General features: G+C 38.1%; 1 protein-coding gene across 2 annotated transcripts; it reads left to right on the forward strand.

Moving 5' to 3' along the window:
- Nucleotides 1-2,378: 2,378 nt before the first annotated feature.
- LOC128639219 (protein LZIC) lies at nt 2,379-14,886 on the forward strand. 2 transcript variants are annotated; one of them, XM_053691491.1, is made up of 7 exons: nt 2,379-2,428; nt 4,300-4,408; nt 5,986-6,121; nt 7,031-7,129; nt 7,206-7,301; nt 10,440-10,521; nt 14,530-14,886. In XM_053691491.1, exons 2-7 carry the CDS (start codon nt 4,308-4,310, stop codon nt 14,586-14,588), a joined length of 573 nt encoding a protein of 190 aa, XP_053547466.1. In that variant the 5' UTR covers nt 2,379-2,428; nt 4,300-4,307; the 3' UTR covers nt 14,589-14,886. The 2 variants fall into 2 exon arrangements, with proteins under 2 accessions (XP_053547466.1, XP_053547467.1); XM_053691492.1 differs by lacking the exon at nt 2,379-2,428 and adding an exon at nt 3,472-3,598.
- Nucleotides 14,887-15,558: the final 672 nt, after the last annotated feature.

Genomic DNA, 15,558 nt, shown 5'->3' on the forward strand with positions numbered 1-15,558 from the left:
CTAAGGCAGGTATTGATTACTAGCGCTCCTCCTGGGGGAAGCCTCTACAGTTTAGCATAAAATATGTTTTGCATTATTTTTCATGACTCAGCTGACCGCTTAGCAATTTTTATATATGTTTGTCTGTTACACATATCTATTGCTTTCCTTATAGAAGACTTTATGCTTACATTGAGCTTATCTTCCCATGAAGTGGGCTAACTAAGCTGACAGCAGATTTTGCCTCATGAGTTGATAGACAGCGTACTAGATACAGACAATTATCTCATCCTTATATTTCATACACGCAAGTCTGGTTTTGGCCATTGTTTGAATTATACAAGATAACCCGAGTTTTATATTAGAGGGTACCTAGAGGTTTCTTAGATTTATGCTAATTGGACGTTTTACGACTCACTTTGTTTGTAACTATACATTTTTTCTTTTAGAAATATGATCCTCTGGTGCTCGTTTAGGAGTTTAGATTTAATTTTGGCCCTCAATGTAGTTGTTTAATTGACCATACTAATATCTTGCTTAATAAGCTGTCTGAAATATTTTGCTATTTTTTTATTTTTTGCTTATTTATCATAGTCGTCAGCCCCTGGGTTATGTAATTTGAGAGCATCTCTCTAATATACTATTAGTTCCCTTGCATAGTTCTGATGGTTGACGTTCGGTCTGAGGATGTCTCCACTTTACAATTTTAGCCATTTCAGCTAGGGTATCGCATACACGTATTACATTTACATTATAGCATAACACAGGTTGTCATAATCTCCTTTCCCTTGGTATTGATTATATAAGACCTTTCTGTTCCTGGATGGGGGGCCCACAACCGGGAGACAGAGTATTTCTGTTCTTTGAGAGGAGATATCCCATAGCTTAATTAATTATTTTCACATTTACCTATCTCTATTTTGTTTCAAACTCATATAACCTGCTTAATATCCTATCCCTCAGTGCCAAACAATTATTAATTATATTGGGGGCTGTTACCTGTATTTTACTCACCCTACTTGCTTCCTGGATAGTACTTTGGTTATCATATGTCCAGGTTTAGTTAATAGAACATTATATTATCCGCACTTTACATTTAAAAGTTAGAGCTTATATGTTTGTTTGTTTTTTACAATACCTTACTAAGTTCAATTTACTTGGACATACTGAATCTAGGAGGGCTTGTTAAAAAGTTGTAGGAGAGCACTGATACTCTAGTAGATGACTCAATTGTAATCACCTACATGTACAATCATTTGGCATATCTGGAGGATAATCAGATGTTCTATCTGCTCATCATATTCAAGACCCAAGCCCACTCTTAAAGATGCCATTGAACTCCTGTATAACTTGTGGCTTGTCATTTTAGAGCTACAACAATGTAAATTATATATATATTAAAGCCTCTGCTGTTACTAGATAGACAACCCTTTAGTAAAATATATTTATTTTTTACAGGGGATTTTAGTAGATAATTTGATAAGCATTTCAGAAGGCTTGTGATTGATCCTATGTTTGAATGTATCTGTTTTGAAAGATAATGTGGAAGCACCAGCTTCCACATAATGCCAATAATAATGCCAATTACCATGGCTGGCAGGTTACTGCTGCTCCTGTTTACATGAGGCAGATTGGGCTCAGTTGTTGGTTTATCACTGGGGTACTCTTTAAAGAGCAGAACTGTCCCTATGGATTTCAGCACTGTGGAGATTGATTGTGCTTTACAAATAAATGATAATACAGATACTAATAGTAAGACAGGGGTATTCTGTGCACACAGGACATGTGTGGTATCAGCACTGTCACTTGTGCAGCAATGAAAACCCCTAGTAAACACTTCCTTATAGCCCCTAGCCATAACAGCAAATCTCACATTATACGCAGTATTCTCACAGACCATGGTATACTGAGGTCCTTCACCAACAAATCTGTGGTAGGTAGTTGTTTAACCCCTTGGTTTCCAGGGAGATTTGCAATACTGGCAGCTAAAGGGTTTACATTTACAACCTATACTGCCCATACTTTTTACTTGCTATGACTACAGGTACGTGTGCTCATTAACAATAGTAATAAGTATTTCTAAAGTACATTTGTTAGTTTTAAAGGTTAATAAAAGTACCCGAGGTTAGCGCGTGCACTCTGTGTAATGACACCAAGTAAAAGGGCCAGAGCCATGATGTCATACTCCTACGCGGAATGATATTATAACAGGAACTTATCACTAACAGGCGGAATGATACCAGGATTACAATGTGTCTTTACAGTCTGACAGAACTAACAAGCCCATGCGTTATGGCTCAGCTACTCACCCTCCGCTGGGGGAACAAGTTCTCTGACACACCACCTCTACTCCGATTGGCTACCAAGACTCTCTAGTCTTCCTATTAGTTATTCAGCTGTGACGCAAACGGAAGTGCCCTTTCAGAAGTTAAGCCTTTTCCGGAATCAGGTAGGGAGGAGCAATATGGCTGCGTTTTGTTTTACTATGGTTGCTTTGTTTATTGTTGTCATCGCTATAGAACAGACACAAAAACTGCCACGCGTGGGAAGCTGTAACATATTACATGAAAAGATTCACAGCTATTCATTCAGTATCCACCCTCCTGCCCATTTAATCACAGTAACAATGCATTACTCATAATAACATGATAACAGCAGGAATTCAAATGATTGGGGGATCATTGTATTTAAATCACGGTGCTTTAAAGAGCATTTTATATACGGACTATGCTATGCTTCCTCAAAAGGGGACACAATGTCAACATACTATATGATATCTATATCATTATTCGTTAGGCCAAGCTGCTACAGTATTTATACTGTACATACATGTGATCAATGGCCATAATACTCTGCCTGATAATGTTATACACTGTGTCTGTATTATTGTACTGGCCAAGACTAACCTCATCTGATATTCTGTATCCTGCAATTGCATCAAATCCCATTTCTCTTTTACTAGGAGAGTTCTAATGTTATCATAAGATCAGAGTGCTTGAAATGTGCTCCCTGGGTCATTCATTACTGAGCTTGTAGGAGTGAAGGCCACATAAACACTAGAAGGCTGCAATGTGGCCTTAGGCTGGATATGCCTGATTCATCCTCTTGCCACAGGAGAGAAATTACAGCCATTTCCTTATGATATGACTGTACCCGTAAGTTTGCTTATAAAGCAGATACAATGCGTTTTCCAGCAATAATAAAAATTATAATACCAATAAAGGGATCCACCCTCATGCTGACAAATAGTTAAGAAGTGAGACTTCCTTTACATCTCAGTGTCCTTTTTTTGCTTCATCACTGGTTCAATTTTAAAATAGTTTCCTTAATACTTTAACCAGTTTTTATGTTACAGTAAAACTGTGCTAGTGAATCATTTAATTCACTAATGTTTGGTTTGGTATAAGTTTAAATAGTCCTTGGAAATTTCGCATGACACACCACAGTTTTCTCACATGATATGTATTAATAGAAAACATTTCCTTATTGGTTTAGGAAAGTCACATTTTGTACATAGAGGATGGTAACTGGCTTTGTATGAATTCCAATATGTTCCTCTAAAAGTGACTGCATATATTTTATTGCCAGAAGAGAAAGAAAGCATGTTGATACTGAAAAGGTTGTTTTTTTTGTTTTAGATTTTTTTTTTATATACAGTTTTTGGTAGTTAACAGGGATGGGGAAATGTTTTTTCAACAAAGTTTTTAATTGTAATCTGTGATCCTGCATTTATTAGCAACATCTTATATGCAGTATTTATAAATAAATGATCACATTTATATTGTAATTTATTATATGTATTGGACAAGAAACCGTAGTAAATTACTTTGATGATTCCTGTGTTTATTCTGTGGGAATGGGAAAGAGTTACATAAAGCCTGGAAAATCAAATGACATAAATGTGTGAAATGAGCATTAAAATTAGGAAAATAGTTCCAAGATAAGGTGACAGTTGTCAGACCTGTCAATGTAGGTACAAAAGTGAATCTATTTATTTACCTGTTTGGTGATTATTATTTTATTATTATTCCTGTGCACTTTTATTCAAGTAACGTTACCATATGCTAAAGTAATGCAGCATATTTGTAAACAGCAGACTAGAAAATATCACATAAACACATAAGCAAAAAAAGGAAGATATAAGTTAAAATGTTGTCTCTTTAACTCTTTGTGGGGGTTAAACTCATAGACTTATTGTGTTGTTAGTGATAAAATTACATGATCTGAATTAATTTTGTACTATGACATTTTATTGACCACATGTTTAAATTTATATAAACGTTTTGCTTTTTTATTTTGTTGTTTTTACGTTTTGAGTAGAAATTAAAATGGCGTCCAGAGGAAAGACAGAAACCAGCAAACTGAGGCAGAATTTGGAAGAGCAGTTGGATCGGCTAATGCAGCAACTCCAGGATCTGGAAGAGTGCAGGTAAATGACTTTGTGATACTTGTTTGAGTACTTTTACTGTTGTGTCTAGGTGTTTTCACTACCGTGCGGCTGCTGTCTGTGTGTAGCACTGGCAGGTGTTACAGGCAACAGTTACACTCCCAGAGCTAGAAAACATTAACATTATTCCAACCTCTTTTATTGGAAGTCTATTTGTTATATCTGACGTTACAACACTATATAACTAATAGATGTGTGCATCCAGCAGTTTCGTTCACTGCTGAATGTAGAAGTAGGAGCCTTGATCTGGTTTTGCACAGACCTTAGTTTGTTTCACTTGTACAAGAGGATATAAGACTCCGAAAAGCGCCTCCTACTACCATATTCGGCAGTGAATGAAACTGCTGACTGTACATCTGTACTAACTGTCTGTTGTTTACATAACCATTTAAAATATTATTGTGGCTTTACTGGTAATTGTATTTCACAGTTTCTTTGTTTCCCTGCACTGATTGTATCTGGAAATATATCATAAAAAACTGTATAATAAAATAAAATTGTACTATTTTGTTGTGTTAAAGGGACACTCAAGTCAAAATTAAACTTTCATGATTCAGATAGATTATACGATTTTAAACAACTTTCCAATGTACTTCCATTAATAAAATGTGCACATTTTGAGTCACTAGCTTCTACTGAGCATGTGCAAGATTTCACAGAATATACATATATGCATTTCTACACAAAAAGAAAATTGTTAACCTGTTAGAACACAAACAATAATAAATCAAACAAAAACCTATGTGTTAGTGCAAAAAAGTCAATTGGAGACTAAATCCCAACTCCAAATGGTGCATAAGTGATCCCAGGGATTACTTCTCAGTGGAAATGAATGTTGATCCCTGGGATCACTTATGCCCACTTGGAGTTTGGATTTAGTCTCCAATTTACTTTTTGGACATATATGCATTTGTGATTGGCTGATGGCTGTCACTTGATACAGGGGGAGTAGAAATAGACATAACTTTGAAATGTATCATAAAAAAATCTATTACTAATTTGAAGTTTAGACTAAGTGCTATTGCATTGTCTTTTTATCATGCATTTGTTGAGTATGTAAATCTACTGTATTTACTGGTCCTTTAACCCTTTTAATGCTGAGCCATATCTCACTCCTTTACTGAAGCCACTTTTAGACCGTTGTGCACTTTCTATTTAAGCATCAATTTGCTTTGGACCCTCCCCCTAGGAGTATGTTCCATATACTTATGATTCTGTCAAGTGGTGGTTGTTGCCATGGTAATAGCCGCCTGGGTTTTGACCCCTTATTTTTTCATATATTTTTAAAGAGTGAGGGGCTATTTTTTTTAGCAATTCCATATTTACTAGAAATTGAACGAGTATTTTGTGGAGCAAGTTCACTGTCTGTTTACAGGTTGCTGTCATAGGTGAAGTGGGAGCAGATGCCCCCCCTCTTTGAAAATTTGCTCTCTGTATCTAAGCATAAGCACCTACTTGGGTCACTCTTGTAAAATAAAATGAGGTGCACAGCAAGCAATTATCTCCTGCTGAAAGCAATTCAATTCCACCTTTATTTCATATTTTGTTTTTTCCCCTAGAGATGAACTGGATGCTGACGAGTATGAAGAAACAAAGAAGGAAACGTTGGAGCAGCTGAGCGAGTTTAATGATTCATTGAAAAAGATCATGTCTGGAAATATGACGCTTGTAGATGAGCTCAGCGGGATGCAGCTGGTGAGAAAACCAAGCAGTGTCCCCAGAGTTAGGCGACTCACAATTTAAAGTCAGACCACTTTTTACTTAAATTCTTCACACAAACAAAATAGCAACATACAAGATGCTAAAGTCAAAAGTGCCTCTCTGTTGTACCAAAAACTACACACACTATAGTCCTTTTGCAGCTTCTTCCAATTACAGTTGCAAAATGTTCCTTTTGCTGGAGGCAATTAGGGACAGATTTGTAGCAGGGTTATCCTTGTCAAGTCTGGAGTGTGCACTTCCACTTCTCAGAACTGGAAAACCCATGGCTCCCTTGCTCGTGGGATTTTTTAGGCCCTTAGTAAATGTATTTTGGTTGTACAGAAGAAATTTGTACAAATAATTTGAAAGTAACTGAAACGTTAAAGGGACAGTCAAGTCCCAAAAAAACTTTCATTTTTCAAATAGGGCATGTGATTTTAAACAACTTTCCAATTTACTTTTATCACCAATTTTGCTTTGTTCTTTTGGTATTCTTAGTTGAAAGCTAAACCTAGGAGGTTCATATGCTAATTTCTTAGACCTTGAAGGCCGCCTCCAATCTAAATGCATTTTGATAGTTTTTCACCACTAGAGGGCATTAGTTCACGTGTTTCATATAGATAACATTGAGCTCATGCACGTGAATTTACCATGGAGTCAGCTCTGATTGGCTAAAATGCAAGTCTGTCAAAAGAACTGAAATAAGGGGGCAGTTTGCTGAGGCTTAGATACAAGGTAATTACAGAGGTAAAACGTGTATAATTATAACTGTTGGTTATGCAAAACTGGGGAATTGGTAATTAAGGGATTATCTATCTTTTAAAACAACAAAAATTCTGGTGTTGACTGTCCCTTTTAAATATTACATCACATATTTTTGTTTTTTATTTTATTTTTTTCTAGGCAATTCAAGCAGCAATCAGCCAAGCGTTTAAGACCCCTGAAGTTATTAGAATGTTTGCAAAGAAACAGCCTGGGCAGCTAAGGACACGACTATCAGAGGTGTGATACGTTACAATAACTGCATATAAACAATGTATTATGGAGAGTTCAGGGAATATTTTTTTTATCTTCCTAGATGGACCGGGACTTGATGGTGGGTAAACTGGGGCGAGACATCTACACACAGCAGAAAGGGGAAATTCTCACTGCGTTACGAAAACTAGGAGAGAAGGTAAATAAAGTTGTGCCGCACAAAATCAGTGTAATTAGCAACTTGAACATACACTGTATATGTGTGTGTATGTATGTGTGTTTGTGTGTGTGTGTATATATATATATATATATATATATATATATATATATATCACACAGAGAAAGTCCAGCACTCACTTACAAACTCTCAGCTAAGATTAAAAGCAAAAATGGAAGTGTTAGTTACCGCAGCTGGCCAAATGGGATAAGCGCAGGTACCGCATCATGGTCTCTTCCAAAACCTGAGTCCCTAAACAGCCACACAATGCACAATGTTTAGGGACTCAGGTTTTGGAAGAGACCTTGACGTGGTACCTGGGCTTATCCCATTTGGCCAGCTGCGGTAACTAACTCTTCCATTTTTGCTTCTAATCTTAGCTGAGAGTTTGTAAGTGAGTGCTGGGCTTTCTCTGTGTGCTGTATTAATTTGTTTTGTAATTTTCCCTGTGGGCCTTGCACCCAGGCCTGTGACTCTGGGGACAGTGCAGCTTCCTGAGAGTGCTATTGTGCAGTCCCCTTCCGTGTTTTATTTATATATATATATATATATATATATATATATATATAAATCAGGAATTCCAAACTTATTCTGAAATCCAAATTTTTTAATAATTATTAATTTTTTTAAATGATCAAAAATTACTAATTTTTTTTTCCTGCCTTTAAGTCACAATCTTTTTGTTTTTTGTGTGTTCTAAAATGCAAATAATAGTCTATATTTATCGAAAGCAGAAAATACAATCTTTCTGATTACAGTACTGTACTGTCTTTCTGAGGGTACTATAAATACAAAAGTGTTTAAAAATTATATAAAGCTACCATTAGGTTACATGTATAAGCTGTATTATGACATGTAAATATTACCTACATTACATAAGATACTGTTGTTTACACTTGGTCCCATCACGCTCCAATCTATCCCAGATACAAATATTCCAAAATCCAAACCTTTTCCTGTCCTAAGCAGTTTGGATAAACGTTTGTCTACCTGTATATGTATAAATATATACAGCTCTGGAAAAAATTAAGAGACCACCGCAAAATTATTAGTTTCTCTGGTTTTACTATTTATAGGTATGTGTTTGAGTTAAATGCACATTTTTGTATTATTCTAAAAACTACTGACAACATTTCTCCCAATTACCAAATAACATATTGTCATTTAGAGCATTTATTATATATACTACTGTTGTGGTCATCACTATCCTCTTGCAATAGGACCAACTGGGTGGTAAAAACAGTGCTAGTAGTGCCTCAAAAGTAATTGAAAGCAAAAAATGATTATTGATCATGCCATAAGAGTTGAAAAGAAAAGTTTTATGTGAGGAAAAGAAGGGTTCAGTTCTGGCTTTACTGGCAGAGGAATACAGTGAGGGTCAGGTGTCTTGTATCATTAAAATTTCTAAGATGACGGCTCATAAGAACTATGTCAAGCAGCAGACATTGTGGACAACAAAGCTACAGACCGGCAGAGGGTGGAAAGGACTCTTAACTGCCCCAGATGACTGCCAACTCAAATGTCACTCAACAACTGTAGGATGACATCAAGTGACCGACAAAAGGAATGGCAAATGGTAGTCAATGGCAACGATGGTTCAAAACAGACTCCTAGTGGCAGTGCGAAGTCTTGCAAAGCTAGAAAAAAGCCTTTCATCAATGAGAAGCAAAGAAGAGCGAGGCTGAGGTTTGCAAAAGACCATAAGGATTGGAATGTAGAGGACTGGAGTAAGGTAATTTTCGCTGAGTCCAATATTCAGCTTTGCCTAACACCTGGTTGTCTAATGGTTAGACGGAGTCTTGGAGAGGCCTACAAGCCACGGTGTCTCGCACCCACTGTGAAATTTGGTGGAGGATCAGTGATGATCTTGGGGTGCTTCAACAAGGCTGAAATCAGACAGGTTTATCTTTGTTAAGGACGAATGAATCATGCCACGTACAAGGTTATCTGGAAGAAAACTTGCTTCCTTCTGCTCTGACAATGTTCCCCAACTCAGTACAATGCTCCATGCCACACATCCAGGTCAATCAAGGTGTGTATGGAGGACCACCAGATCAAGACCTGCCATAGCCAGCCCAATCTCCAGACCTGAACCCCATTGAGACCCCTATGATGTTATCAAGAGGAAGATGGATGGTCACAAGCCATCAAACAAAGCCGAGCTGCTTGAATTTTTGCTTTGGGAGTGGCATAAAGTCACCCAGCAGCAATGTGAAAAGACTGGTGGAGGGCATGCAAGCTGTGATTGAAAATCAGGGTTATTTCACCAAGTATTGATTTCTAAACTCTTGCTAAGTCAAAACTTTAGTATTGTGTTGTTTAAAAATGAACTTGTTTTCTGTGCATTATTCGAAGTCTGAAAACACGGCATCATTTTGTTATTTTGAACAGTTGTCATTTTCTGCAAATAAATGCTCTAAATGACAATATTTTTTATGTGGAATTTGGAAGCAATGTTGTCAGTAGTTTGAGTAAAATGAACCTTCTTGTTTTATTCTACAAACACAAACCTATAAATAGTAAAACCATAGAAACTGATCATTTTGGAGTGGTCTCTTATTTTTTTCCAGAGCTTTATATATCTATATCACTGGCTTTCAAACAAACCTGTCCTCAGGCCTCCCCAACATGCCAGATCTTCAGGATTACCTTGGGTGAGAGCTGGTAAAATAACCATGGTTACTAATCAGCTGATTATTTCACCTGTGCTCCAGTTCAGATATCCTCATAATCTGGCCTGTTGGGGAGGGCCGAGGTTAGGTTTAAACCCAGTAAGAAATATATATTCAGTGTAATAAAAGTCAGTACATCTTTCATTTATGAGATTCAAACTTTTATTTTTTTCTATACTTTGTATGTGCACCTTTCATTTTTGATAACGGACTCAATCCTACTCAGCATGAGGATACCAGGGTTGCACAACTTTCTGGACAGATGTTCTGCCATTCTTCAGAGACGTTTTATTTTCAGCTGCTCTTTGCTAAAGGGGTTGTGTTGCTCTAAATTTCTCTTTAATTACTAAAAAGAAGAAAACAAACAAACTTATTCCAGCCCTTGTTAAATCCTCTGCATGATATCTGCTTTTACCTGTCTGATATATATCATTTGATTTTCATGTAGTTGACACCTGAAGATGAATCTTTCCTCGCTGAGCATGCAGGAGCTGCTCTCAGCCAGTTTCAGAAGGTCTCAGAAGGTTTGGGTAAGTCTCTATTTTTTACTGTCTCCAAAACTATTATTGTCATTCAGCTGACCATATGAAAAATAAAGCAAATACTGGCTGTACGTTAGCTGCTTGAGATATTCTGCTCTGCACCATGTTCTAATTAGTGTTATACAAGTGGTTTGTCTACTTGACACATCCTGACTGTATTATGATTTCTATAGAGTAGATCATGCTCAGAATAAAAGTTCTCTGAAGAGTACACGTGCACTACTACAAACCCAGGCAAACTGGCGCATATATAGCGTTCTCCCTAGGGGATCATGCTCAGAATAAACATGCTCTGAAGAGTACACGTGCACTACTACAAACCCAGGCAAACTGGCGCATATATACAGAGTTCTCCCCAGGGGATCATGCTCAAAATAAACATGCTCTGAAGAGTACACGTGCACTACTACAAACCCAGGCAAACTGGCGCATATATACAGAGTTCTCCCCAGGGGATCATGCTCAAAATAAAAGTGCTCTGAAGAGTACACGTGCACTAATACAGACCCAGGCAAACTGGCACATATACAGCGTTCTCCCCAGGGGATCATGCTCAGAATAAAAGTGCTGTGAAGAGTACACGTGCACTGCTACAAACCCAGGCAAACTGGCACATATACAGTGTTTTCCCCAGGGGATCATGCTCAGTATAAAAGTGCTCTGAAGAGTACACGTGCACTACTACAGACCCAGGCAAACTGGCGCATATACAGTGTTTTCCCCAGGGGATCATGCTCAGTATAAAAGTGCTCTGAAGAGTACACGTGCACTACTACAGACCCAGGCAAACTGGCGCATATACAGTGTTTTCCCCAGGGGATCATGCTCAGTATAAAAGTGCTCTGAAGAGTACACGTGCACTACTACAAACCCAGGCAAACTGGCGCATATACAGTGTTTTCCCCAGGGGATCATGCTCAGTATAAAAGTGCTCTGAAGAGTACACGTGCACTACTACAAACCCAGGCAAACTGGCGCATATACAGCGTTCTCCCTAGGGGATCATGCTCAGAATAAAAGTGCTGTGAAGAGTACACGTGCACTACTACAAACCCAGGCAAACTGGCGCATATACAGCGTTCTCCCTAGGGGATCATGCTCAGAATAAAAGTGCTGTGAAGAGTACACGTGCACTACTACAAACCCAGGCAAACTGGTGCATATATACAGTGTTCTCCCCAGGGGATCATGCTCAGAATAAAAGTGCTCCGAAGAGTACACGTGCACTACTAGAAACCCAGGCAAACTGGCGCATATACAGTGTTCTCCCCAGGGGATCATGCTCAGAATAAAAGTGCTCTGAAAAGTACACGTGCACTGCTACAAACCCAGGCAAACTGGCGCATATACAGTGTTCTCCCCAGGGGATCATGTGCAGAATAAACATGCTCTGAAGAGTACACGTGCACTACTACAAACCCAGGCAAACTGGCGCATATACAGCGTTCTCCCTAGGGGATCATGCTCAGAATAAAAGTGCTGTGAAGAGTACACGTGCACTACTACAAACCCAGGCAAACTGGCGCATATACAGCGTTCTCCCTAGGGGATCATGCTCAGAATAAAAGTGCTGTGAAGAGTACACGTGCACTACTACAAACCCAGGCAAACTGGTGCATATATACAGTGTTCTCCCCAGGGGATCATGCTCAGAATAAAAGTGCTCCGAAGAGTACACGTGCACTACTAGAAACCCAGGCAAACTGGCGCATATACAGTGTTCTCCCCAGGGGATCATGCTCAGAATAAAAGTGCTCTGAAAAGTACACGTGCACTGCTACAAACCCAGGCAAACTGGCGCATATACAGTGTTCTCCCCAGGGGATCATGCTCAGAATAAAAGTGCTCTGAAGAGTACACGTGCACTGCTACAAACCCAGGCAAACTGGCGCATATACAGTGTTCTCCCCAGGGGATCATGCTCAGAATAAAAGTGCTCTGAAGAGTACACGTGCACTACTACAGACCCAGACAAATTGACGCATATACAGTTTTCTCCCCAGGGGATCATGCTCAGAATAAAAGTGCTCTGAAGAGTACACGTGCACTACTACAGACCCAGGCAAACTGGTGCATATACAGTGTTCTCCCCAGGGGATCATGTGCAGAATAAACATGCTCTGAAGAGTACACGTGCACTACTAGAAACCCAGGCAAACTGGCGCATATACAGTGTTCTCCCCAGGGGATCATGCTCAGAATAAAAGTGCTCTGAAAAGTACACGTGCACTGCTACAAACCCAGGCAAACTGGCGCATATACAGTGTTCTCCCCAGGGGATCATACTCAGAATAAAAGTGCTCTGAAAAGTACACGTGCACTGCTACAAACCCAGGCAAACTGGCGCATATACAGTGTTCTCCCCAGGGCCTAGTTAATGGGCACCCCACCTGTTTAGCTAAAATGAATTGTACAAACATGCAGTTAATTTGTGCTTTGCAAACCTAATAATAGGAAAGTATTACACTGCCCCTAGCTGTCTACTTTATAATACCGTCTAACAGGCATCATGTGATGTGTCAATCATAAAGCCACACCCTGTTTCAGCATTTATTATTAAATAGAATTAAAGCAGGACTCTAGTATATTAGGATTAGATCACGATTAAATGGACATTAAAGTCATTATTCAGAAAGAGTGTGCAATTGTATACAGCTTTCCAATGTACTTCTGTTATCAAATGTACATCTTTCTCTTCTTTTTTCCTGTGCATGAGAGCATACTAAGGTAGGTGCTCCGTAGTGTGCACGTGCCTTTAGCATTGTATGGCAGCTTGCTGTGTTTGTAACAATGGTATTCATGTAGTGCTCAAGACACGTGCACATTCTTGAGCCTACCTCAGTGTGCACTCATGGGAAGGAGCTACTTTTTAGTAAAGGACACCAAGTAAAAGGGGGAAATTGACAAGTTGTAATTTTACCTGAATCACAAATTGTACATTTAAAGGGACAGTAAAGTCAAAATTAAACTTTCATGATTCATGCAATTTTAAACAACTTTCGAATGTACTTTTATCATCAAATTTGCTTAGTTCTCTTTTGTAGTATTTTTGAAAAACTAAACCTAGGTAGGCTCAAACTGATTTCTAAACCATTTAAAACCACCTCTTAGTTTAGAGCATTTTAAAAGTTTTTCAAAGTTAGACAGTACTAGTTCATGTGTGTCACATAGATAACATTGTGCTCACTCCCGTGGAGTTATTTAGGAGTCTGCACTGATTGGCTAAACTGCATGTCTGTCAAAAGCACTGGGATAAGGGGGCAGTCTGCAGAGGCTTAGATGCAAGGTAATCACAGAGGTAAAAAGTATATTAATATAACAGCGTTGGTTGTGCAAAACTGGGGAATGTGGTAATAAAGGGATTATCTATGTTTTCAAACAATAACATTTTTGGTGTAGACTGTCCCTTTAAATGGATACTAACACCAATTTTTTTCTTTCATTGTTCAGATAGAGCATGCAATTTTAAGCAACTTTCTAATTTACTCTTATTATCAATTTTTCTTTGTTCTGATGTTATCTTGATTTGAAAAAGCAGTAATGAAAGGTTAGGAGTCGGACCATTTTTAGTTCAGCACCTGGGTAGCACTTGCTGATTGGTTTGCTACATTTAGCCACAAATCAGCAAGTGCTACCCAGGTGTTGAACAAAAAATGGTCCGTCTCTAAAGCTTACAGTACTGCTTTTTCAAATCAAGATAGCATGAGAACAAATAAAAATTGATAATAGGAGTAAATTAGAAAAGTGCTTAAAATCCCACGCTCCATCTGAATCATGAAAGAAAAAAATTGGGTTTAGTATCCCTTTAACAGAATTAAACTAAAAAGTGTTTGAGAGTTTGTACTCTGTATAAATTGACTTCATTGTCCCTTTCAGTTTGATGTGTTTCTTCTTGATTTTTACACATTGTGTTTCATTGCCTTTTTTCCTGTGCATTCTATTATTAGAATATACATAAGTATAAATCGCTTCTAACATGTCCAAATCCTTGTTCAGGTACAGGTGACAAAGTTCTGGCTCTGGCAGGCATTGAAGTAGAGAATACAAGGAAATGAAGATGAGCACGTCGTAGGAACGCTAAATTAATGTGTGCAGAGCACAGGGGCAGGAGGGGGGTGATTTGGGGTCCGGTTATGTACAAAGTTGTTTTGTATACCTACAGAATGTGAGTGTTTCATACGTCTTTAGCACTTACTGCTAGTCTCTTATTAGAGATTGCAGAAGATTTAGTCTAATCACATTTTTATCTTTTTACAAAATTCCATAAAGGACAGTTTCATTTTCATTGCTTTTGATATAATTGCACATATTTAATACTTAGATTTTTTGTTATTGTTGTTGTATTGTTGTGAGCGCCAGCAAGAGTTCTTATTAAAACAAAATGTGTTTTACCAATTGGATTAAAAGTATTTGTTTTATTATAGTTCTAGAGGTTGCAAACTAGTAACCACACCTCCTCTCAAGTAGAAGCTATCTTACAAATGTATGTTTTTATTAAATACAGTGCCCTCTACTAATAATCGTACCCTTGGTAAATATGAGAAAAGAAGACTGTGAAAAATTGTCTTTGTTGTTTATTCTTTTGATCTTTGGTTAAACAAATACACAAAATACTCTGCTCTTATGGATATCAAACAATTGCAATCACAACACAGGTTTATAAAAAAAATCTTTGTTAAAGACATATGTGGCAGAATTATTGGCACACTTTTAGTAAATACTTTGTGCTACCTCCTTTTGCCAAGATAACAGATTTGAGTCTTCTCCTATAATGCCTGATGTGGTTGGAGACTACCTGACAAGGGATTTGAGACCATTCCTCCATACAGAGCTCAACACTGGTTTACTCTCCTCTATAGTTCACCCCACAGGTTTTCTATGGGATTCATGTCAGGGGACTGGGATAATCATGGCAGGAAATTGATTTTGTGGTCAGTAAACCATTTTTCTCCAACATAGGTGTGTCCGGTCCACGGCGTCATCCTTACTTGTGGGATATTCTCTTCCCCAACAGGAAATGGCAAA

This window comes from Bombina bombina, chromosome 8 (genome assembly GCF_027579735.1).
Source record: "Bombina bombina isolate aBomBom1 chromosome 8, aBomBom1.pri, whole genome shotgun sequence".
In the NCBI taxonomy this organism is placed as follows: Eukaryota; Metazoa; Chordata; class Amphibia; order Anura; family Bombinatoridae; genus Bombina; species Bombina bombina.

Bases quoted from the DNA above. Each gene is read 5' to 3' on its own strand.
- LOC128639219 (XM_053691491.1), top strand. From the start codon at position 4,308: ATGGCGTCCAGAGGAAAGACAGAAACCAGCAAACTGAGGCAGAATTTG. The intron at 4,409-5,985 runs GTAAATGACTTT...TTTTTCCCCTAG, and splicing joins CAGGATCTGGAAGAGTGCAG to AGATGAACTGGATGCTGACG. The intron at 7,130-7,205 runs GTGTGATACGTT...TTATCTTCCTAG, and splicing joins TAAGGACACGACTATCAGAG to ATGGACCGGGACTTGATGGT.